Raw genomic sequence first — 25,044 nt, 5'->3', positions numbered from 1 at the left:
ACTGATATTTTAGTCATATTTGCGTGCTTCTTCCTAGCACTGATTTCTAATTAATCACCAAATCTGGTTATTTTTCCTTCCCAACATCTCCTCCCCTTGCGCTTTCCCCCTCCCGCTGACCCCGAGCCTGGCTTGGGCCCTTACCTGTCTGTCCACTGCAGACTCTCCCTAACTTCTGTCTCCAGCCCTCTTCAATCCACTTAGTTGCCTTCATAGTACCCTCCCATGGCAGCTTAATAAAACCAGCCACAACTCTCCCTATTTAGCGAAGCAAATTTCACAGTCCTTGGCCTAATATTCAAGATGACAAGAAATACAATCTGATTTCAAACTACTCTTGTATTCAAGAAATACAATCTGATTTAAAATCACTCTTCAGAAAATTACATATGCTTTTGGTCACAGCATTCTCTACTTCATTTACCCTTTCCCACCTAGAAAGTCAAGGAATTCCGAACTTGCTTCTAATTCCTAACTCGATTTCTAACAGTAATAACCCAAACTCTAAGAATATGCTTCTAAACTAACCCAAAGAATATACTTCTACACTATTTTTACATTTATTAATTTTGGCTGTATCTTCTGACTTCGTGCTATGATGAACATCAGTTCATTTACTTCTGCTCTTCTAATATATTTATAATCACATTTTTTCATGCCTCTGTTGGTAAGCATAACTTAAGTAACAGACCCACACCTCTATCTCTCATTCCATCATCATTGCCATTCCCTTTTGACTTTGGGTCCCTGGCCTTTCCTTCCACTCCTCTCCTAATCCCTATTTTTCAGACCTGCAATAAACACCACCTTCAGTCAAACTGTCCCCTGGAACATCTTTTGTCCTCCACCATGCTACCCTCCATACTGTTGAGTTCACTTTTCCAAATTGCATTCCTCTACGATCCAATCCAAACTCCTCTGAGAAGAAGACTCAATACAAAATGATAACTCCCTCCCTGAATTCCTGGAGCATATATTAGGTGTTCTATTAATCTAACCACCAATTATGTATGTTGCGATTTTTTTTTGGCAGTTGTATTTAACTTTTCGTTTGTATAAGGCATAAAGTTGTTTTCCTAACAAGACTCTAAGACCCCTGTCTTAGCATTTCCAAATCTACTTAGTAGAGTGCAGTGACTTGCATATATTGGATACTCTGTAACCGTGTTTACTGATTAATGCTAATATTAAAGCCTCTTCATATGAACGTCAAAAAGCTGAGCGTCAACTACTGTCTTAGTTTCCCAGCCTGGAAGATCAGATTACTTCATAAAAGTCACACAGGCCTGGATTACAGTCCAATGAAACAACCAAAGGAAGGATACTTCTAAGTAAACATACAAACTTTACTAGGGAAGCCGCCTGATTAAAACTCTTCCTCGGCAGAATCATGTCCAAAGTGAAGTACAGGGTTTGCTTAAACAGCCTATTAAAAGAAAAAAAAAAGCGAAAAAAGCGCATCCCTATTTAAAAGATATTTTACTAGCTCCCGTGTCTTAACTTCTTAACTAAGAAAGGAAAGGAGCCATACATCAGGTTGAAGTATTTGGGATTCTCGGACGAAGTGGAGGGCAGCGGAGGAAAAACACCGAGGGGCTGCGCTGCAAGGGACACAGGGAAGGGCAAGCCCGGGGCAGGTCCGAGTTCTGAGTCCCCGACTGCTCCCTCGTGGTGTCTGCGACCCGGTAGCAGGAGCAAGTGAGGTTGCTGGACTGCAGTTTTCCCCCTACAGTGGCGATGCGGGGCCGGGGTCGCCGGTATGAGGAGATGGGGTGTGAGTCGGGATGCGCCTGGGAGGAGCGCTTCGCCCACCGAGACGGGCAGGGCGGCGCCAGGCACTGGTCGGGCCGGGCAAGGAACTCCTAGGCCGCCAGGTCGCTCTCTGCTGGCTCCGCGGAGTCCGCCCGGGGGAAGGGAAGGTCGGGGAGGGCCGGGCTTCTCCGAGTGGCCGCGGCGACTGCGGGCCAGGTACTTACCCGGGTGCCATTTCAGGGCCAGCTTCCGATAGGCCTTCTTGAGCTCCTCCTCGCTGGCGTCGCGCCGCACCCCCAGCGCCTCATAGTGACACTTCATCGCCCGACCGGGCGGGCGGCCGGCGCTGGGGCCCGGGACGGGGTAGGGGCCCGGGCCCGGGCCCGGGCCGAAGCGGCGGCGGCGGCGGCGGCGGCGCTGGCGCTGGCAGTCCTCTCCGGCGGGAGTCCGCCGCCCGCACCGGGCCAGCCAGCGGGCCCGGCGGCGGCGGCAGCGGCGGCGGTATAGGTCAGTGAAGGCGCGCGGTGGCGGCAAACGACGCGGGCTGCGGCACGCGGGAGCGCGGAGGAGGCGGTGCCGGTGCCGGCGCCGGCGGCCGCCGCTTCGCATGGGCTAGGGGTGGGCTCTGTGCCGGAAAGGGCCGCGCGGGAGGGGGTGGGGCCTCGGCGGGGTGAGAGGCGGGGCCCCGAGGAAGGAAGGCGGGGCCTTGGCGAGGAGAGAGGCGGGCCGCGAAGGAGAAAGGCGGGAGCTTGGCGGGGAAAGAGGCGGGCCGCGTGGGAGGAAGGCAGGCCTTGGCTGGGAAGAGCAGGAGGAAGGCGGGACCTTGGGGTGAGAGGCGGGGCCTCGGCGGGGTGAGAGGCGTGGCCTCGGCGGGGTGAGAGGCGGGGCCGCGCGGGGGGGAGGCGGGGCCGCACGGGTGGGAGGCAGGGCCACGCTGGTGTCATTGTGAGGGGCACAGATGGCGGTCAGTGTGAGTGGCAGCCGACCTGAGGACTGAAGGGGGAGATAGGAGCTGGGATGGGAGAGGATTCTGGAAAATACCTGATTATAATTTCTCAATGGATCCCCGTTTTTATAGATGAGGCGATTCAGACTCCAAGTGGTCAAGTGGTTGGCTCAAGCCTCCTCAACTAATACAATAATAGAATTCGGTTGGACTGAATACCAGGTTTTTTTTTTTTAATTTCTTTAATTCTCTTCAGCTGCCACTTAAGATCTCTGGTATTGATCATCTTGACCAATATGCTTGAGCAAGGACAGTTAGATTATTTAAGCAGAAAAAATTTAAAAGGGAAGCATCAACACACTTAAAAATAATGAAAAGCCTTACCACCAACATGGATGAAATTGTGCTGATCTATCCATCCATCACTCTTTAATCCTAACTTTCTGGCCTCTAATCCTACCTTTCCAAGATTGGTTTAGGTTAAGAAAGCAGTTAAAGGATAGTATTTAACTGGTAGGTTTTGGTTGATCTGACTAGCTGTATTACATTGCATTACAAGATGGAAGATCTGCACAATTATTCCAAACACTTTGATAAGGTTATCAAAATAATACCATAGTTATTAAAATGCATTAATACACCAATATATTTCACTGTAATGTGGACTGTTTACATGCATCAGTTAGGTGTGGGTTGTATTTACTAACCATGTATGGTTAGCTATGTTGCTAATATCTATTGCACAGGGTTGGGGTACCCAAGAGGTTTAGTAAGGTTATCCTTCTCTTCCCGAATATGCTGCCCCCAGTAAAATAAAAGAAACCCATGCTAAGCTTCATCAGGTTACTTCACACGCCACTGACCAACCAACTCACTACTCAGAATTCATACACTTCCCTTTTTCCAGAGGAAGATTCTACAGTCTGTTAGTTGGTAAATTGGTAATGGATAAGGATTGAGAAGTCTGAGTTTGGGGGAGAATGAAACCTTTCCCCTCCTGAGAACAGAATTGGGATGGTGGGTGAGGGGAGGGGAGGGACAAAAAAAACGGACAAGGAAAGTATTTTTTTCCCTCCAACTTAATTTGGAGTATTTTCTCCCTCCAACTTAATTTGGTTTTGGATACAGCCTCTAGGAATCACTTACTTTTACCTTCTGAAGAAAGGAGGATTTTTGCCTATAACATTGTATAATTAAAGGTAACTATGCTAGATATAAATTTCAGTCTAAAGGAACATCTTGACCAGGCGTGGTGGCTCATGCCTGCAATCCCAGCACTTTGGGAAGCCGAGGCGGGAGGATCCCTTCAGCCCAAGAGTTCAAGACCAGCCTGGGCAACATAGCAAGAACTTGTCTCTACAAAAAAAAAAAAGAGCCAGGCATGGTGGCGTGGGCCTGTAGTCCTGGTTACTCAGGAGGCTGAGGCAGGAATACTTGAGCCTAGGAGTTACAGCCTGCAGTGAGCTATGACCACACCACCACACTACAGCCCTGGGTGACAGGGCAAGACCCTGCCGCTAATAAATAAAGGAACATCTTTTATTAAACTGGTGCCCTTTAAATGACCACTTTAGAGATGATCCATTCCAGAAGAATTCTCAAATAAGATATCCATATAATTGTGAAAGGGAATTTGAGATATAAGGATATCTCTATATGGAAACTGTTAATTGAAAATTGTGAAATTGGAAATTACACCAAAACTCCACAATGCACACATCAAAAGTACAAGTTTGTATCTCTACTCAAACTTACAACTTGTTGATCTAGTTTATAACCTATATTAACTTGTTCCTGAGATGTGTTTAAAAACAAATTCTGAATACGGCTGTCTTATTTTTATCCAAGACTATATCCAACTGCCTAAATAATAGCCACTTTGGTTTTTTTCCATTTAACCAGATTTGGCCCTAGTCACATACAAGTATTTCAAGTGAACCTCTGACATGAATTACCTGCATAATTTAGATGACTTCAAGATTTCAAGTTTCCTAATTTGGACTATTTCAAGATAAGTAGCCAATTAAACACTCAGGAAGGTCGTTCTTAACAAAAAATTTAAGGAAAAAAAACATGAATATTGATCATTCTGCCTAAAGACTTAAAATAATAAAGACATAAAATTAAAATGTAAGTGAACTAGGAAAGGTATCTATAATAAACTTACTATATAAAAGCGCTTACAAAATCAGTAAAAGACAATCCTACTACAGAAAAACAAACATGATTAGTCCAGTCAAAAAGGATAAATCAGTAACAACAACAAAAAAAAAGGTGTTTTTTTTTTTTTAACCTATTAAATTGACAAATTCTTTCATGCATAGTGAAACTGGTAAGGGGACAAGGAAATGAACCTTCTAATAGCCTCTAGTGAGGTTATGGTGGTGGAGGGAGCAAGCAAAAAGCCTAGAGTTCATAATCTTTAACCTAAGTTGCACTTCTAGGAAACCAAAAGTGTTGTGTAAAAAGACATGTAACATATATAGATGAGTATTCACTACAAGCATCGATACCAGCAAAAAAAGGAGGAAAACTGAAAATACTGATTACATAGCTTTGGCACACAGAATACTACACAGTTAGCAAGTAAACATGTAGAACAAACACATAGAAAAATAATCAGTGTGAAGTCAAAAAAGCAGGTTATGAAACACCATGTGTCATTTCATTAGATATATATGTTATATATTATTGTATTTCTATCTGTCCATGTCAGCAGCCACCTACCTCCACGGTCACTGGTACTCAGAATCTTTTCTTTCCATGTTACTAATTTACCCATAAGATCTTAAGCCTAGTGCCCCCTTACACAATAGGCAGTTTCTCTTTCATGTGGGGAAAAATTCAAATGTTCTGGTATCCCCTCTAACAACTGTCCTATTTTTTTCTCCTTTTACTATTAGTTTTCTAAATAAGTAATCTACACACACTGCTTCTAAAATAAATATGTAATTTGGCCAGGCATGGTGGTTCATGTCTATAATCCCAGCACTTTGGGAGGCTGAGGCGGGCAGTTCGAGACCAGCCTGACCAACATGGAGAAACCCCAACTCTACTAAAAATACAAATTAGCCGGGCTTGGTGGCACATGCCTGTAATCCCAGCTACTCAGGAGGCTGAGGCAGGAGAATCACTTGAACAAGTGAGGTGGAGGTTGCGTTGAGCCGAGATTGCGCCATTGCACTCCAGCCTGGGCAACAAGAGCGAAACTCCATCTCAGAAATAAAATACAATAAAATAAAAAATTTACAAAGTGCTTTCAACACAGCCATTAACGCATTTGATTCTCAAAACCTCAACATTTTAATGTACTCTTTTTTGAAGTGACATATCAGAGGTTAGTTCTTCCATGGCTTCATCAACTGGTGACTAAGTAAACTTCAGTGAAATGCCTTCCTTTCTACCAGTCTACTCCTACTTTACCATCCACAACCGATGCTCTCAAAGTGTTGAATGTTTTTACAAATAATATGACCTAATAAATGTCTGAATTTCACCTTTGCTAAACCAAAAATTCCAACCCAAGAGAACAGGCTACATTAAGTATGCTACATTTTTAGGAATACAAACTTTAAAAAGAAATCAGAAATTAATTGATGAATTCTGGTGATATTTTATTTAGAAAAAGATAATCACTGATTTTAAGATCTTAATTTTTCTTTCTTCTAAATGCTACACTAATTAGACATAAGATAGTATTAGATAATAAAAGTATTTACACATTGAATACAAAATAAATATAAGGTAACTGAAAAACAAACCAGGTTTCCATTGACTTATTTTGTTTTCCCACTGTCCATCCTCTGTTTCATTTTTCTTTGCCTTTTGTAAATCCGTTTCTTTCTTGCTTTCAAATCAACTTTTGGCTCTGGTTTTACCCACTGTATTTCTATTGGTTTCTCCTCAGCTGGCGTTACAAAAACATCTGCAGTGGGATCATGTGGAAGAAGAGTCTTCGGCTCTTTCTTCCTCAGTTTTTGCACATCTTTCACTTGCTGTTTCTCTCTGTATTTTGCAGCTGTGATGGATCTTATGACACGCCTATGCTAAAAAAAAAAATTAGATGCTTTTGAAATAAAAATAAACATTTTATATAAGGCAAAGACTTTCAGTTATGAACCATATATCCTTTCAGCCAGTGTCATGAAAAAAAAGGAATAATTTCCAAGTCTCTATGCAGCAAAAACCAAATTCGGTTTCACAGATAATAAAACAGCAATTACTTCACAGAATCATTTTGGCCAAAGGGTTCTGGTACATTGAAGACTACTGAATGACACGACAGCTTACCATGTTTGGAGACTGGTAGTGAGGATTTTCATATAAAGTTGGTCCTCCAAAACTTCCCTGGAAAATCTTTATGAGATTTAAGACAAAACGAGGTCCTATTTCCACAAGAGCAGCATCTTCTTCTATGATCTTTAATAAAAAGGAAACATTTCATTTTGGTTTGGTTACATTATTCCTAAAAGGTATATTGGCTATAACCTCATTATAAATGTGCCTGAAAGAATTGATAATCCATAAAATCAAGGTGGGGGTGAAACTTAATAAATGCCAAATCATCAATATTTTCTGAAATCTATTGGTACTTATAGGAAGTTGTCATGGAAAAATGTTTTTTTGCTGTGTTCTTTTAAAATTGAGTAATTAGATTTTGGTTCACATCTTGCTCTCACAATGCATATATCTTTGAAAAAGTGTGGTTAAACACATTTTAAAATAGTAACCACTATTAACAAAATGTATTAAAGCACATTATGGAGGAACTCTTGAAACTTAAATCAATCCCTAAATTGTTTTTATAAATCTAATTCAAGTTAGATTAAAAGGATATGTGGTCAAATTTATTTAATAGCTACTGATTATGGAATTAAAAGGCAACTTCTGAATAACAAATATTTGTTATCTATTAGTTCAGGCATGTCTGCCCTCAGAGGGTAGGAGGATGTGTTCAACTCACATGCCAGGTATCCAATATAAAATATGCAGAAAAGAGCTCAGTTTACGTCATATACTGTCTAAAATTTTGTTCTTGCTGTTCTCTTCCACCTCTTCATCTTTCTGCACTTACCTTGCCAAACTCCTCCTTCAAGATTTCTAGAATCACCTCTTCTTTTCTCCTGAATGAGTCACTGTATGACTCATCATCTAACAGTTGCCACTGAATGCCTTCTATAGCAATTACATTTTGCTAGGCCTTAACCCTTGAGGTACTTTTAGAGAGAAACTTCTAAGCTTTTAGAGAGAAACTTCTATTTCACTGTATCCTTTACAGCACTTTCTACAAATTAGGAACCCAAGTATCTCATGGATCTTCAAGCTATTCCCTTTCTATAAAGTTAAATATATAATGGCTTATTAGGAAATCCATACTCTGTATCAACTAACAGTCACGAATAGAAGTAGGTAGATATCACCTAAGATATAAGACAGTACAAAGTTACTTGCAGCAATCTCCTTAGGGAAAAGGAAGCTATTTAAAACAAAAGAATTATTTGCATTTTTTGTGTATGCAAACCCTGTATATCCTTATCTAAAAGTTTAATTAAAAATTGACCAGGCACAGTGGCTCACACCTGTAATCCCACCTACTCAAGATGCTGAGGAGGGATGATTTGAGGCCAGGAGGTTCAAGACCAACCTAGGCAACATTGCAACACTCTATCTCTAAAAAAAAAAAATTAGACCAGGTGCAGTGGCTCACACCTGGAATCCCAGCACTTTGGGAGGCCAAGGCGGGCAGATCACCTGAGGGCAGGAGTTTGAAACCAGCCTGGCCAACATGGCGAAACCCTGTCTCTACTAAAACTACAAAAATTAGCCAGGCGTGATGATGGCTGCCTTTAATCCCAGCTACTCAGGAGGCTGCAGCAGGAGAAGCTTGAAACCGGGAGGTGGAGGTTGCTGTGAGCCGAGATTGTGCCACTGCACTCCAGCCTGGGCAACAAGAGCAAGACTCTGTCTCAAAACATAAATAAATAAATAAATAAATAAATAAATAAATAAATTTAATTCAATTTATAAAAAAGGTATAAATAAAAATCAAGTAAAGTTTACCTGAAAGTTCCGAAACCATATCCTATTATCCAAAATGGTGAAAGTAAACACATGGTCCACGAATGGTTGGCTTTTGGGATGATACCGTGGTGTACTAAAGATCTAGTTAAAAAAGTGCACGTTAGTTCCTTATTCCAAGATATATCATGTATATTTTGGAGAGCTAATTTAAAAGATATTTACCTGAATTAAGAGTTCTTTTAACAAAGCATAATGTGGTAATTCATCAAAAGCCTATAAAAATGAGGTAAGCATATTATTTAACAGTAGACTGCCTTGTTTAAAACTGTTTGCTCATTTGTTTCTATAAACTGGCTATAACCTCATTATAAATGTGCCTGAAAGAACTGATAATCCATAAAATCAAGGTGGGGGTAAAACTAAATTGAATAACACAACTATATCTACTAAAAACAACCATGCCAGATAAGAAAATTAGACCTCATACACTGAATGAGAAACTTACAGGGTCAAAAGACAAAAGGGGCCGAGAACCTTTCAAACAGTTTCCAGTCATCTTTAGTTCAGCAAGAGTATGAACTAGAAAAATTACAACAAAAACACAAAGTTATAACTTTTGCACAACTATTTCGAAAGATTATTTTTAATTTCCTCATCTAAAAAATTTATTGAGTCAACTTACTATTTTGAACAAGGAATTTAGCAGACGGTCCATGAGGTGAATTTGAAAGCCTGAAAGACATGGAGGAAGCTTTTTCAACTAATTAGCGAATGTAGTCAATGCTTACCACCTATTCACCATAAATAATATGCTTATAATATTCATATATTTAATTTTCTTTAAAGGTATCAAGTTTTGTGAAATCAAAAAAGTTTGCTTCATTCTCAACCTTTAACATGAAAGACTAGGAGTCTATAACATAAAAGGTACAACGAACAACTCCACTTAAATGAGTTTAACCAAAATCTTAATACATTCTCTTACCACATATAGAGATCCTGTTTTTTCTTAGCTTCAAAATAGATGCATTTATTACAGTTCTTCATTTCACAAACCTAAAGGAAGCAAAGTATAGGAAACTGAAGTAGATAATATAAATGAGAACTAAAGTAATTATGTGTGGTTAATATCATCTAGATTATCTCAAAAATACCTAACCAGGCTAATAGGCTACAAAGGCCTAAACATTTATTTATTCACAGAAGGAACCTTTAAAGTTCCTCTTAGGTATTCTACCCAAGGTAAACTAGATGCTCTGCCCATATCTTGGGTGAAATTATCTATCATATTTTTGGGCCTAGCATCTAAAATGGTCCCACTTCTGATTACTGGAAAGCTCCCTCTCTTTTTTTTTTTCTGAGATAGAGTTTCGCTCTTGTTGCTGAGGCTGGAGTTCAATGGCACGATCTCGGCTCACCGCAACCTCCACCTCCCAGGTTCAAGATTCTCCTGCTTCAGCCTCTGGACTAGCCGGGATATTACAGGCATGTGCCATCACACCCCGCTAATTTTGTATTTTTAGTAGAGATGGGGTTTCTCCATGTTGGTCTGGCTGGTCTTGAACTCCCAACCTCAGGTGTTCTGCCTGCCTTGGCCTCCCAAAGTGCTGGGATTACAGGCGTGAGCCACCGCGCCCGGCCAGGAACCTCTTCTGCCCATAGTCCCATTTACAAACTACAAAGACTAAAAATAGATGCCCTACGGATAAGGCATACTACAACTAATCTTATGTTAATCCTTCATAATCAATTTTCTTAGCCAATCTTATGAAAATCCAGTCCTTATAGAACTAAAAACATCCTTTTTAATGATTTTGGTTTTTAACTTTTTAGCTTTTTGATTTTAAGATCACAAAACTTAAGTTGTTCATTTATACTATCATTTCTGGTGATTTGGTTCCATAAAATCACTAAGGGATTGGGTGAAAAACCTAAGTATATAAAACCTATTTCAAATTAAACTTCAACATCTTGAAGGCTTACAAAAGTCACACTTGAGAAGATATAAAAACATTACAGGAGTGAAGTCTTGTATTACTGTAGTATTCATAAACTCTAATTAATATAGTACTCTTAAACTCCAAACTATTTAAGACTTTAAACCTAACAACTTATGGCTGGATGAGGTGGCTCATGCCTGTAACCCCAGCACTTTGGGAGGCCAAGGTAGGTGAATTGCCTGAGCAACCCGGCAAAGCCCCGTCTCTACTAAAAATACAAAAAATTAGCTGTGCATAGTGGTGTGTGCCTGTAGTCCCAGCTACTCAGGAGGCTGAGGCAGGAGAATTGCTTAAATCCAGGAAGCAGAGGCTGTAGTGAGCTGAGATCATACCACTTCACTCCAGCCTGGGTAACAGAGTGAGACTTTGTCTCCAACACCAGTTAAATAAACAAACCCTAATAACTTAAAAAAAAATCTTTTGTTTCTTACTGGTCTTAGAATAAACACAAAAATAGGAAGTTTGTGTCACTTCTGGGCCTTTGTAGTTGCCATTTTCTCTAGCTAGATGATCTTTTATCATATTTCTCCTTCACTACGTCTCTGCTCAAATATTAAACACCATCCCTTTGAACAGGTTTTTCCGGTCTAGCCTCAGATGTGGAAAACCTATAACCTGCTTTATTTTTCCTATCTTTACTTGAAATTATAAATCTTGTTTATGGCCTGTCTCTACTAGAGTATAAGTTCCATAATGACAGGGACATTGCTCTGTTAAACAGTTTCTACAGCACATAGAATAATGTGGTATTACAGCAGAGGTTCAAAAATTTGTGCTCTAAAGAAGGCTAATAGTGAAAAAATGATCCTAATTCTTCTAAGTTTTGAAAATTTTGCTTTAAAATGTAAATTTGTTCTGTGCTTCCAGAGGTTAAAAAAATACACGTAAGTGTAGTATCTTAAACAATACTTTGAAAATGTAACCTATTCCTAGTTTGTAATACCTTAAGAGCCAGTTCTACACAAATCACTTTTAATACTGGCAAAACACTTTTTACCATGTGGGTTTTTTATATATATATATATATATATGTTTAATGGACTTATTTTACTTTATATATGTTGACTGATAATTTTTTGAGTACCTACTATGGATTTAGCATAATACTGGACACTATGGGGTTAAAAAATGGGACATAATCCTTCTCCTGAGGAAATTTCAATATGCTTGTTCAGACAAAACAAACAGAAATGGCTGAAGCACTAAACTGTGAGAGAGAAAAATTTGGAAGACCAGTTATTGAAGAGTTAATAAAATGTGTCTGAATAGTTTTTACAAAACAATTTTTAAAGTCATTGAATGACTTATTTTTGAAATGAGCCACTGTTAACGTTTTTAAAATATTTTATTGCAATTACTTTCCAAAATTACCTCGTTAATCACAAAGAGCTTATCCTTACGATCCATTTTAGTATCTAGAAAAAGAAAAAAAAGAAAAAGCAAGTAAATTAAAGGTGATTTCAAAGTTATTTCAATCAAACCACATATGCTATCTAGAAAATGAAGTGTTTTTACACTCTTCAGTTTAAAGGAGATTTTATTACTAATTTTCAAAACAAGAGCTGGAAACAATCGCTTAAAAAATCTTGACTCTTTGTAAATGTAAAGAAAGTAAGTAAAATATAGTCTGTAAGAATTAGAAATTATAGTGTAAGCAGTGTTTCTCAGTATTTAGGTATTCTAGGAATCCTTTTCAAAAATGGGAAAATTCTCACAAACCAAAGACTATGTTAAAGGAAACCAGTTTCAATGAAAATATCTTTCACTTTTTAATCATAGGTGTCAAAGACAACTGACTTTATGCCCCTGTAACAAACCTGCACATATACTCCTTGAATCTAAAATAAAAGTTAAAATTATAAAACTAAAAAACAAAAAACAAAAAAAACCCAAAGCACCTCTCAACATAAGCACAACAGCCATATGACGGCGCTGCCACTCCACTGTTCCAGACTTTTTTTTTTTTGAGACAGGGTCTTGCTCCTTGCCCAGGCTGAAATGTAGTGGTGCAATCACAGCTCATGACAGCCTTGACCTCCTGGGCTCAAGCCATCCTCCTGCTTGAGACTCCTGAGTAGCTGGGACTGCAGGCAAGTGACCCCCACACTTGGCTAATTTGCTTTACTTTTTTTCATTTTTTTTTATTTTGTAGAGACAGGGTTTCACCATGTTGCCCAGGATGGTCTGGAACTCCTGGACTCAAGTGTTCCACCCACCTCGGCCTCCCAAAGTGCTGGAATTACAGGCATGAGCTACCATGCCCGGCCATACCGTTCTTGCCTGTAAAATAACCCATTGCTTAGAAATAAATAAATAGCCTGGCATTTAGAAATAGGCTCTGACTCCAACTTAAAAGGTGCTTCAAATTCTATCCCAGGTCCATTGTCCAATAAAAACAGTTTAAAAAAAAAAAAAGGCCCAAAAAGCAACACATGGCAGTCCTTAGCACTTAGGACAAACCATCCCACCTATCTCAGGACCTTCAGGAGCATTACAGTGAAGGCATTCCTGGACCTTCAAGAAATGTTTCAATAATATTAGAACATCTGTTTTAAAAAGTAAAGAAACTACCTAATGAAATCTAAAGGATGTCTTACGAAATGTTAACTGGAAAAATTGTGGCACTTGAAAGGATAAAAGGCATTGTGTTTTTTTCGTGAAAACACTGAACAAATGAAGAATATATAAAATAAATGAAAACATAAAAATAGGTAAGTTTATAGATAGAAATTTCTAAAGTATATGACATAAAGGCACCTGCTTTAGAATGAGGCATCAACATTCTCAAGTCCTGCATTAAATGTCTTGTTCTGAAATTTATTCCTCTGGAAGAAAAGATGAGAATCCGTTCCTTATTTTTCCACTTTCCCTAAAGAAAAAGAAAATGTTAAAAGATTTTAAAATCTCATACTGAACTGATCTTGTTTTGTGACAGGGTCTCACACTGTTGCCCAGGCTGAAGTGCTCACGGCTCACTGCAGTTTCAAGTTCTTGGGCTCAAGTGATCCTCCCACCCCAGCATCTGCAGTAGCTGGAGACTACAGGCATGTGCCACCATGCCCAGGTAGGTTTTTTTGTTTTTTTTTTTGTAGAGATGGGAGTCTCCCTTTGTTGCCCAGGCTGGTCTCCAACACCTGGGCTCAAGCAGCTTGGCCTCCCAAAGTGCTGGGATTATAGATGAGAAGCATCACACCTGGCCCTGTTTGTTTTTTAAGAGCTTCCAAGTAGCAAGTCAAACCATCCTCCTTTAATTTCATCTCTCACCAACATTCACTGACCACATCTGCCACCCAGAAATGCCCTCCTTGGTTTCTTTCTTGTTTTTCAACTTCGATCTCTCCAATTCCTCCTCCCAACCCTGAAAGTTCTTTCTTAGCCCTCTCTTTTATTTCTGTGCTCTCCATGACAGAGGTCTCATAATAATTTCCCACAACTCTTAATCCTTTCTTATTCACACTGCACTTATTTAGAATCTTATATTAACTGCAAAACTCCTAAATGGCCAACCTTCCCAGACATGAGCACCTCCAATAGATATGGTTGACTAGCTTTTTCAACAGTTTACTTTTTTTTTTTTTTTTTGAGATGGAGTCTCACTCTGTCACCCAGGCTGGAGTGCAGTGGCGCGATCTCGGCTCACTGCAACCTCTACCCCTCAGGTTCAAGTGATTCTCCTGCCTCAGCCTCCCGAGTAGCTGGGATTACAGATGCCCGCCACTAAACCTGGCTGACTTTTTTTTTTTGTAGTGTTAGTAGAGACGGGGTTTCACCATCTTGCCGAGGCTGGTCTTGAACTCCTGACCTAGTGATCCACCCGCCTCGGCCTCCCAAAGTGTTGGGATTACAGGCGTGAGCCACCGCGCCCGGCCATTTTTAAAGTAATACTTCCATCACATCCTTACTTCCCAGAGTTTTCTAAACACAGTTCAAATGACATAGCTTCGACACTGAATTGTAAAATAGATTTGCATGTCTACATCATTATTGCCCCAAATGAAGCCTACTGCAATCCAATCTGGTTCTATTTTTTACATTTTTCAGCATTTCCCTACATCAAAGTCTTTCATCAGTTTTTTTTTTCTCCCTTGGAGTGTTCCCCCTCATTTTTGAATGTCAAAATTCTACACTTCCTCTGACATGCAGCTTAAAGGCTAAATCCTTCATGATTCTTTTATCTTATTATACTAGGGTAAAAATAATTTCTATCTCCTGCATTTCCATAGAATGTATCAAAGTATGGCTCAGATTATAGATACTATCTAGCTCCTTAAGGGAAGAGTGAGAACACTAACATTTACTGGAAGTGTTCAAGTCCAGCTTATGTTTCATAAAAAGTAAATATTCCCTCCCCCCGCACCCCAATCTGCAGGTCAGAAAAGAGCACAGAATGTTGCTGTTAATAACGGGGCTAGAATTTACTATATCTTTCATTCCACAGAGCTCACTCCTTTCCTAGAGCTTGCCATCACACCACACGGGGTCATTTACTTATCACCTACTCCGCGCTTGAGTACTATGCTAAGTGCGGAGGACGCACAAATTAATGTCAAAGATAATCCTTGTTCACAGTATTCGGTCCAGCTTAAGAAGAGTTCTCAGTTAAATGAAAGCTAATTCCAACAACTTGTGTGCACTTCTTTTGAATAAAAACCATCAACTTATTTGAATTCTTAAGTTTCCTCCTAAACTCCAACATTTCAGGAGGAAGAGGTCACATTCTAGTCACCGTTGCAATCTCAAACCCAAAGGAAGCCTAACTTCGTACAATGCATGGTACATTCAATGTCTGTTGAAAACAGGTAAAGCTCATAGTATCTAGTCTATTTTTAATTATCTCTTGAGTTAAAGACCTGGTTAACAAGTCAGAGTCACAGTCCCAAGGGCAACAACTTTTTAAAGGCTCACCTAACATACTTCAGGATTCCTAAGAGTGGCTGACTATAGCATGATATGGGCATACTAATCACTGGAGAAATACTCAATAGCGAGAAATAACCAAGGAAAAGCACTACTCTCCAAAAACATTAAAAAAAAAAAAAACTGAACAAGTAGGAAGACAGAACGCTGGATCTGAGCACCCTGTAAGTCGCTTCCCCGTGGGCCGGGTAAAGGTTTTAAAACCCGCCGCCTCCAGGAAGGCGGCCACGTGCACAAGGATTAGCTGCAAACTCCGTGCCCAGTCTGGCCGGGAGAACTGCTAAAACCGACCTACCGTTAACACCCGGGCTACTCTGAAATTAAGCAGAGATGTAGTCAAGTAAGTAACCCAAGAAAAGGCGCACAGAGCCGCCGCCGCAGGTGTAGCCCGGGGGCAATCCCCTCCTACCTTGCAAACGGGGCCTGGGATCCGGTCCCTCTCTTCTTCCTCCACCTCCTCTGCTGTGGCGTGCCGCTTAGCTGGCGGCTCCGCATCTTTTTCGTTGCTTTTTGGCTTTTTCGCCTGAACTGCAAAGTCTCCACGCCGTTTCCTCTTGGTTGCCGCCATCTTGCCTCGCCGCCTGCGCTCTCGGCCTCCTTTCCGTCGCTGCCGCTCGCTCCTATTTCCGATCTCTATGGTTCAGCGGCTCTAAGCGCTCCGCTCCGCTCCGCGGTCGTCCTCCAGGTCTGTGGTGCCTCCTTCCGGTCTCGGTGGCGCGGCACGCGCGGCTCTCTAGGCCTCCTTCAGCTCTGTGGTGACGGTGGCCGAGGTGGAGGGCTGGTCTGAAGAGTGGCGGGACCGGCTTCACTTCCTCCGCGATTCCTAGGAGCCGCTTCGCTCTTCCTCAGGAACTTGCTGGGAAGGGCTCTCGGGCGTCCAGACCCCACCGCAAAGGTAAGGTTTCCGGACTCGGGGACCCTGAGACTAGTAAGCGATGCTGTCCCGCGGGCGGGCTGATGAATGGGCTTGTCTGGGACTCTTGGGGAATCATCTGGACACTCCGGGCCCGCCCCGCCATCGCCTGTTTTGTTGGAGGCGAGGCTAGTGGCGCGGGCTGCACAAAACCGACTCCCCGCGGATTTGTAACTCCTGTTTGGCCGGGAGATACCGTGTCAGTTGCGTGTCTTCATTCTTCACAACTTTTCACGTTATTGTCCTCTTACGGAGACGAGGAAACCGTAGCTTAGATAATTTTCCCCCAGAATTACAGTTATGTGACATAGGTGGGGTTCGGCCTGGTCAGCCGAGTTCAGCCTTCCAGCCGCCTTCCAGCCGCCTTCCACCTCTCAGCGCAGGTGGAGCTCGCCGGACCTCGCCAGCACTGATGGGAGTTTCATTGTCTAATCCCTTCAGGTGTTTGGCGATCCGCTGAGCAGGTATTGGCCCCAGGAGCATCCCTCGGGGCCGAATGCGCAGTGGACGATGCCCCTTCTGACCCAACAGATCCAAGACGAGGAGGATGATCAGTACAGCCTTGTGGCCAGCCTTGACAACGTTAGGAATCTCTCCACTATCTTGAAAGCTATTCATTTCCGAGAACATGCCACGTGTTTCGCAACTAAAAATGGTATCAAAGTAACAGTGGAAAATGCAAAGTGTGTGCAAGCAAATGCTTTTATTCAGGTATGGAAGTAGGCGCCTTTAAGCCTGTGCCATAGATATTCTCAATGCAATTTAATGAAATCCGAAGGTTTCAATAGACAAAATAAATAATAGTCATAACTTGTCAATAGTCATAATAAATAATAGATAAATAACTTAGTAGTCTTAAGTTAGAGAACAAAACGTCATTACTTGAATTTTTTTTCTCTCCCGGTAACAAATTCTTTTCCCATCTTGTTTTACAGAGATATGGTTAGTAGTGACTAAAGTTTATTAAACTAGACTGTTGGCTAGGCTACAGTCTTCTTATTGTTTAACTTATTTAATCTTAACAATAGTCCTGTAAGGTAGGTTCTGTTATTATTCCCATTTTATATATGTGGAAACGAGGTACAATTTTAAATGGTTTGCCAACAGTCCCACAGCTGTTAAGTGGCTGAATTGGGATAAGAACCCTGAACATTTGTTTCCAGAATATATGCTCTTTTTACCACTGTGATATGCTATTACTAAAGAGTATTTTTTTCCTTTACTGGTTGTAATAGAATTTTTGTTCTTCCAAAGTAATATTTGTGTGGTTCAGATAGGATTGCAAGTTCAACTAAGCATGTTTTTAACACGTAAGTGCACAGCATGACCTCAGCGATAGAGAGGTAAATGAGACATGGTTCTTGTCCTCATGTGGGGGCATGGTTTGGTGGCTCACACCTGTTATTTCCAGCTGCTCAGGAGACCGAGGCTGAAGCACGAAGATCGCTTGAGCTCAGGCATTAAAGACCAGCCTGGGTAATCATAGTGAGACCCCCGTATCAATAAAAAATAATAATAAAAGTTGAAACTAATATTGCTCATGCATTATCAAGTCGTTCGTCTGTTTTCCAAGTGACCTTAGGCAGTAGTGATAGGCACAAAAGCGAGACAAGGGAGAGTCACAGAGGGATAGTTTTAGAGCCAGGAATGGAGATAAGGATGCTTCAAAGGATGTCTCTAAGATGTTTTGATTGCTAATCAGAAATTATTCTCATGGGATTAGCACAGTATTGTATTTTTTAAACATATAAAGTGTAATCTAGGACCTTATATTATTAGTTTTCATTCTTTTATATAACAATTTTCATTTTTACTCTTTTCATAGGCTGGAATATTTCAGGAGTTTAAAGTTCAGGAAGAGTCTGTTACTTTTCGAATTAATTTAACTGTCCTTTTAGACTGTTTATCTATTTTTGGATCAAGTCCTATGCCAGGTAAACTACTATCAGTATAAAGACATAAAAGTGTTATACACAGTGGTCAGAAAAATACAGGAAGTTATTTGGAATATAAACATTTGTTCAGAAAGCGAATGCCAATTCGTCAGTGGCCACAGTCATGGGTTCTAACATTTCACAGTGTTAATTGCAAGTGTGTTTATAGTTCTTTTCATGTCTGTAAAAGTATTTACATTCATCTTTTTTTAATTTACAAGGCTTTGAGGGATTTTAAATTCGAACTGGCCAAAAGAATACTTTGGACATGTCTTAAATATCTTTAACATTGTGAAATGTTTTAATTGCTTCTTTTCCCTAACTTGTCCAGAATTACTCAGCTAGTTAGTGGCAGAGAAAAACGAAAGCCAGTTCTGACTCCTAGTTTACTGTGTTCAAAACTTGTTTCTTTTAAGCCATATTTTATAAGTTATGTCTATTTTGCCAAATGATTTTGTGGTGTTTTTGAGACGGAGTTTCTCTCTTGTTGCCCAAGCTGCAGTACAATGGCACAGTCTCGGCTCACTGCAACCTCTGCCTCCCGGGTTCAAGTGATTCTCCCGCCTCAGCCTCCCGAGTAGCTGGGATTACAGGCACGTGCCACCGCGCCTGGCCAATTTTTTGTATTTTTAGTAGAGATGGGGTTTCACCATGTTAGCCAGGCTGGTCTCAAACTCCTGACCTCAGGTGATCTGCCTGTCTCAGTCTCCCGAAGTGCTGGGATTACAGGCATGAGCCTCTGCGCCCGGCTGCCAAATGATTTTCTTTAAAATATATATTTTTTTATTTGTTAAGGGAATTATTTTTAAGAATGGTAAAATTGAATTGCCGTGGGTATAAAACTATAAGGAATCCCCAGAAGAATGATTTTATTTCATAGGAAAGCAACCTGGAGATTAGCTAGGAAAAATTCAATATCGTTCTCCAGAAAAATGTATTTTAATTTTCCACAGACAATTCCACTGTTATTAATTATACATTTTCTAATACAGCGTTCTCCAGCTGGTTTTTCACAAAAGCATCTGTCATCTTCCATTCCTCACTGTGGCTCTCAATCTAGTAAGAAGAAGGAGTTTGAATATCCTCATATTCCTCCTTCCCTCTAGTGGTTTGCAGAGTTAAAATTTACACCACCATTAACAACCCTCTTTTTCTCTCTTTTATTTTAAAATTCGAGGAAATATAAAGAATATCTCCCAGTTAGAAAAGTTGGAAGGATCCTTGTCATAGTGAGTACACTGATGTTACAGTACAGATGATAGCAATCCACTGTTACACACATTGAACCTTCAAGGAATAGCATACCCTGTTCTGCAGCAATTTAATTACTTGCTGTGTTGATCCATATAGATTCTCTATCCTGAAATTGTATGTATATAAAATCAACAAGCTATTTCTGAGGTGTTTATGACAACCTGAAAATGATTCCAGAGAATTATGTTACATTTTGTTCTGGTTCCCAATTTTCTTGTATTTTTGGAATTGTCTACACACAACTGTCATCAGGGAAGATGTCATCCCTTTTTATGAGGAGATACATATATGCGAGAAATTGGGCGGAATAAATTATTCTTGAGAAATTTTATGTATCATTTCAAGAAGAAGCTGAACCCAGAGCTATAAAGCTAAGGCCAAGTATGACTTCTTTCCATTGCAGGGACTTTAACTGCACTTCGGATGTGTTACCAAGGTTATGGTTACCCTTTGATGCTGTTCCTGGAAGAAGGAGGAGTGGTGACAGTCTGCAAAATCAATACACAGGAACCTGAGGAGACCCTGGACTTTGATTTCTGCAGCACCAATGTTATTAATAAAATTATTCTGCAGTCAGAGGGGCTCCGTGAAGCATTTTCTGAATTGGATATGACAAGTGAAGTCCTACAAATTACCATGTCTCCTGACAAGCCTTATTTCAGGTACTTGAGAGCAGTGCAGTTATAGTTAATGTGGTCTGTACTCCATCTTCCCACTTAGACATTTGCTTAGGATGCAAAATTTTTATTCACATTTTCAGAATTTTCACAACTTTAGACAGCTTGTACTGTTACCTCATAATTTTATGGATCAAGAAACTTAAGACCCAGGAAGATTAACTCACTATTTCATATTTAGGTGGTGGTGGCATCTAGATGAGAAGCCCAGTCCCCTAATTTATAAACTGGTGGTGTTTTCATTGTACTACTACTTACTGTCATAGGTCAGGTTACATCATGAGGAAAATCAGGTTTAAGTGTTTGGAAAGGGTGTTTGTACTATGGTATCTTTTTCAAGTTAGTTCAGGATGCAGAAGAAGATGTTTTCTACACGTGGTTCATTCATTCACTAAGTATCTGTTGATCACCTACTGTGTGCTTAAAACCAAGGTGACGCCTTTCTACACGTGGTTCATTCATTCACTAAGTATCTGTTGATCACCTACTGTGTGCTTAAAACCAAGGTGAAGCCAAGATATGTGAAAACAGCAAACCATTAAGTACCAAGATAGTACACAGAGACACCTGGGAAACGCTGTACAAGGATTTAGGGAGGATTGCTCAAGGCTGGCTTCCTAAGGGAGGGCAGTTTTCAGCAGGAGTACAATGTCAAAAAAGCTGTTCCTGATACTTTAACACAAGTCTTTTTTCAGGATTAGACTCAGTTTAGAGATTCTAGCAATTTAGAGAGAGGATCTAAATATTCTCTTTTTGAAATATGTCAGAATATTAAAGGCCCTAAATACATATGGAATAAAAGGAATAAGGTATTCTTTTTGTAACTACTTTAGAAGAATCACAGGCCCGGCTGTAAAAGTGCGGTGGCTGACACCTGTAATCCTAGCACTTTGGGAGGCTGAATTGGGCAGATCACTTGAGGTCAGGAGTTCAAGACCAGCCTGGCCAACGTGGTGAAACCCTGTCTCTACTAAAAATAGAAAAATTAGTTGGGCGTGGTGGCACGTGCCTATAATCCCAGCTACTCTGGAGGCTGAGGTGGGAGAATCACTTGAACCCAGGAAGCAGAGGTTGCAGTGAGCTGAGATTGCGCCACTGCACTCCAGCCTAGGTGACAGAGTGAGACTCTGTCTCAAAAAAAAAAAAAAGAAAAAGAATCACAGGCCCTTCTCATGACTTTGAGGAGTTAAAAATTTGGCTCAAGTTCTGAGAAAGTTAACCAAAATGGAAATTGGAAACCCTACTTTAGCAGCGGAATGAAGTAAAAAATTCAGGTACTTAAACAGTATTTTAGAGGATCTTCTCAGTGATCTCTCTCAGCCTGGGTAACTAGATGGACCATAGTATCTTTCATCTCCAGGATGGGAAACAATTTGGTGGTAGGGAGGTAGGAGTTGAAATTTTTTCCTGGATATGTTAAATTTCAAGTACCTGCGACACTAGGGAGCAGCTGGATATATAGTTAGGGTGCTCAGGAGATCCATTTAGACTGGAAATTTAGATTTGGGAACCATCATCATGGCTGGGTATGGATGAGACGGGTCAGAGAGAGAGATTATATTAGAAGAAAGAAAAGATGGACCCCAGGAAAACCAACACCTGGAAGACAGGAGGCAGAAATGGAGCTTAGGGAAAACCAACCTGGATCTTATCACCATGCTCATATAATACTTAACAACGTGTTAACCCTGCAGCAAATGCTCCAGAAGTTCTTGCAGATTAAATCAGCGTATTAACACTTATAAATTGTTTACAAATAACTTCTGGTATTACCAAGTGAGGAAAACCATGAAATAGCCTTAAGAGCAGTCTAAGATACAGAAAAGCTGTAATTCCTAGGTGTAGGATTGGGAACAGACATAAGGGTTGCAGTTGACTTAGATCAAGGACTTCCATCAGTCCTCAATTCTCTCTCCTGTTATATATTTCTGACTGAAGGATGTGGAAAAGTCATTTTCAGAGTAGGATTAGGGTAATGAAATTGAAGTGTCCCCTACCCTTTTCCTTTTACAATTGATTTTCTTCAAAGCTGTTGATTAGTTGCCCTGAACTCCCTGAACTCTAGTGGGAGCTTTATTATGGCACTTGTTATCGTGTATTGTAACCATTTGTGTACATGTCTGTTTCACCCACTAGTATGAATTTCTTAAGGAAGTGTTTTCTTTATTTGGATCCTAATGTGGTTTATTTTTGGATGAATGAATAAATGAGGTAATCATTTTCTATAGGTTATCTACTTTTGGAAATGCAGGAAGTTCCCACCTTGACTATCCCAAAGATTCTGATTTGATGGAAGCATTTCATTGTAATCAGACCCAAGTCAACAGGTCAGTTCTTAATATAGAGGTTGTCATTGGTGATAAAGAGGAGGTTAAATACCAGATTTCTGTTAAATAAAAACACTTTCAATCTGTTAATTAAAATGCACAGCATTTTATAAAAATGAATAGTAGAGTGCTGGACTTACTAGGGGATGTAGGGTTCTAACAGTGGATGAATTTTAAAACGAGAAAATATTAGCAAATTGGATAAATTGATTTTATTCTTAGATTTGCTACTTTTTGTCCTTGGGAGTTCTGAGCAGTGTTCACTGTGTTGATATAACAGTGTTTTATTTTTTCTTCTACAGATACAAGATTTCCTTACTGAAACCCTCTACAAAGGCATTAGTCCTATCGTGTAAGGTATCTATTCGGACAGATAACAGAGGTTTCCTTTCATTACAGTATATGATTAGAAATGAAGATGGACAAATATGTTTTGTGGAATATTACTGCTGCCCTGATGAAGAAGTTCCTGAATCTGAGTCTTGAGTATGACAATTCACTGATATCTATGTGTACATTTATGATAGATGAAGTTCTTATTCTGAGTACAGTACTCTTTGTAATTTCATATTGGATTTTCTATAGAGAAGCAGCACAATGGGGAAGATAGGAGTAAGGTCGTTTACCCTAATAGTTACTGTTTTGTAAATACATTTTGTAGAGGGTATGTAAATAAATGTTTTCATGTAGTCATAGATTATTCAGGACTGTCCTTTAGTTCTGTCTTTTGAACTCATGGGAATAATTGTGAGCCAACATAACATTTCAAGAGTCTAAAGGTGGCCGGGCTTGGTGGCTCAAGCCTTTAATCCCAGCACTTTGGGAGGCCGAGGTGGGCGGATCACCTGAGGTCAGGAGTTCAAGACCAGCCTGACCAACATGGAGAAACCCCATCTCTACTAAAAATACAAAAAATTAGCCGGACGTGGTGGCACATGCGTGTAATCCCAGCTATTCGGGAGGCTGAGGCAGGAGAATTGCTTGAACCCGGGAGGCGGAGGTTGTGGTGAGCTGAGATGATGCCATTGCACTCCAGCCTGGGCAACAAGATTAAAACTCTGCCTCAAAAAAAAAAAAAAAAAAAAAAAAAAGAATCTAAAGGCTTAAAGTTTGATGCAGCTACCTGAAATGTTCTTTTGTTTATTTACTATTAGAAAAAGCAAAGGCATATGGGCATTGTGAGACTAGATCTTAAAGTAGTGGTTCTCAAAGTGTTGTGCCCACACCAACATCAGAATGGCCTGAAAACTTGTAGCAAACTCCGGGAAGGAGGCCAGCATTCTGTATTTTAACAAGCTTCACTCGGGAGATTCTGATGCCTGCTAAATTTTGGGAACCACTGTTTTAAAGGAAACTTTTTTTTTCTTTAATAGCATTTAATTGTATTGAGATGATTGCTTTTACATGTGATTTCCTTGCAAATGTTCTGAAGTTGAGGCATCACCAAACAAGTCTGAACAATTCTTTATGTGATTTATTTTTAAAGTAAACCTTTTGAAGAGATCTATGAATGGGATATAAAGCAATTTTCAGTGTTACAGGTTTTCTTCTTCTTCTCAAAACTGTTCACTGTAGTAAGTAACTGCAATCAGTACTTATTACTTTCCATTTGCTTATTAGTTTCTTGACAAATCAAAGTGTAGAAAACCAGTTATTAAGTGATTTTGTACTTTCCTAGTAGTTGTCACTAAAATAATTTTTGTGGCATATAAATATATTTAATAAAATACAATACTAAAATTATCTGACTTACTGTCTAGTAGAAAAAATTACATGAGTAAAGTGAAGCTTTTGTCTTTGTTACTGTACCAGGTGACAACAGCTCAGTGTCCCTCCACAGACAGTCACTATTGGCCTTTTCAGTGAGACGGTTCTTTAGGATAAAAAACTGTCATCCCATTACAGGATTCATTTAGCCTTTCTGGCCCTCACCCACTGATGCTAGTCATTGTGACCACCACCTCCCCCAAATAAAAGTGTGCCAAACTATTCATTGTTGAGAACCACTCAATTGTATTCACCAAAATTGGAGGATATATTGGAATGCCCTACCTTAATATAGGTCACATAGAGTTAGAGAAAATTGGTTTGGAGAGTATTACAGCAAAGTGTGCTGCAAGGAGGCTACTCCAGCACAATGGCAGGCACTGCTTCCCAGGCATATGGACAGTTCTGGGAGGTGGCCAGGGTCAGTACCTGATAACTAGTAAGTGTCTCAATCTCAGCATGCCTAGCGACTACAAAAGAAGTTGGAATTTTCTAAAGTGTATATATTCAAGAAGGAAACAAATGACTTTACTAAA

At 40.2% G+C, this 25,044-nt stretch overlaps 3 protein-coding genes across 5 annotated transcripts in view; 1 reads left to right on the top strand and 2 right to left on the bottom strand.

Moving 5' to 3' along the window:
- DNAJC21 (DnaJ heat shock protein family (Hsp40) member C21) overlaps positions 1 to 2,309 on the bottom strand; it is a 25,931-nt gene extending 23,622 nt beyond the window's left edge. For 2 of the 3 annotated variants that reach the window (XM_030813961.1, XM_030813960.1), the window contains exon 1: positions 1,977 to 2,113. In XM_030813961.1, the coding sequence (XP_030669821.1) occupies positions 1,977 to 2,073 (97 nt within the window). In that variant the 5' untranslated portion in view covers positions 2,074 to 2,113. Of the gene's footprint in view, positions 1 to 1,976 lie in introns of all 3 variants that reach the window. The other variant, XM_030813959.1, reaches the window with a different exon arrangement.
- Positions 2,200 to 25,044, top strand: RAD1 (RAD1 checkpoint DNA exonuclease). The gene is made up of 7 exons (XM_030813963.1): positions 2,200 to 2,259; positions 16,322 to 16,531; positions 16,991 to 17,260; positions 18,375 to 18,483; positions 20,141 to 20,399; positions 22,643 to 22,741; positions 23,044 to 25,044. Exons 3-7 carry the CDS (start codon positions 17,060 to 17,062, stop codon positions 23,225 to 23,227), a joined length of 852 nt encoding a protein of 283 aa, XP_030669823.1. The 5' UTR covers positions 2,200 to 2,259; positions 16,322 to 16,531; positions 16,991 to 17,059; the 3' UTR covers positions 23,228 to 25,044.
- Positions 6,284 to 16,573, bottom strand: BRIX1 (biogenesis of ribosomes BRX1). The gene is made up of 10 exons (XM_030813962.1): positions 16,046 to 16,573; positions 13,477 to 13,588; positions 12,091 to 12,134; positions 9,705 to 9,775; positions 9,402 to 9,451; positions 9,225 to 9,298; positions 8,942 to 8,992; positions 8,759 to 8,860; positions 6,989 to 7,117; positions 6,284 to 6,744 (listed from the first exon to the last, which is right to left on the bottom strand). The coding sequence occupies exons 1-10, from the start codon at positions 16,202 to 16,204 to the stop codon at positions 6,475 to 6,477; spliced, it is 1,062 nt and encodes a 353-aa protein (XP_030669822.1). The 5' UTR covers positions 16,205 to 16,573; the 3' UTR covers positions 6,284 to 6,474.

Source organism: Nomascus leucogenys, chromosome 6 (genome assembly GCF_006542625.1).
Source record: "Nomascus leucogenys isolate Asia chromosome 6, Asia_NLE_v1, whole genome shotgun sequence".
Classification (NCBI taxonomy): Eukaryota; Metazoa; Chordata; class Mammalia; order Primates; family Hylobatidae; genus Nomascus; species Nomascus leucogenys.
The sequence above is the reverse complement of the archived record's forward strand: the minus strand, read 5'-3'. Positions and strand labels throughout refer to the sequence as shown.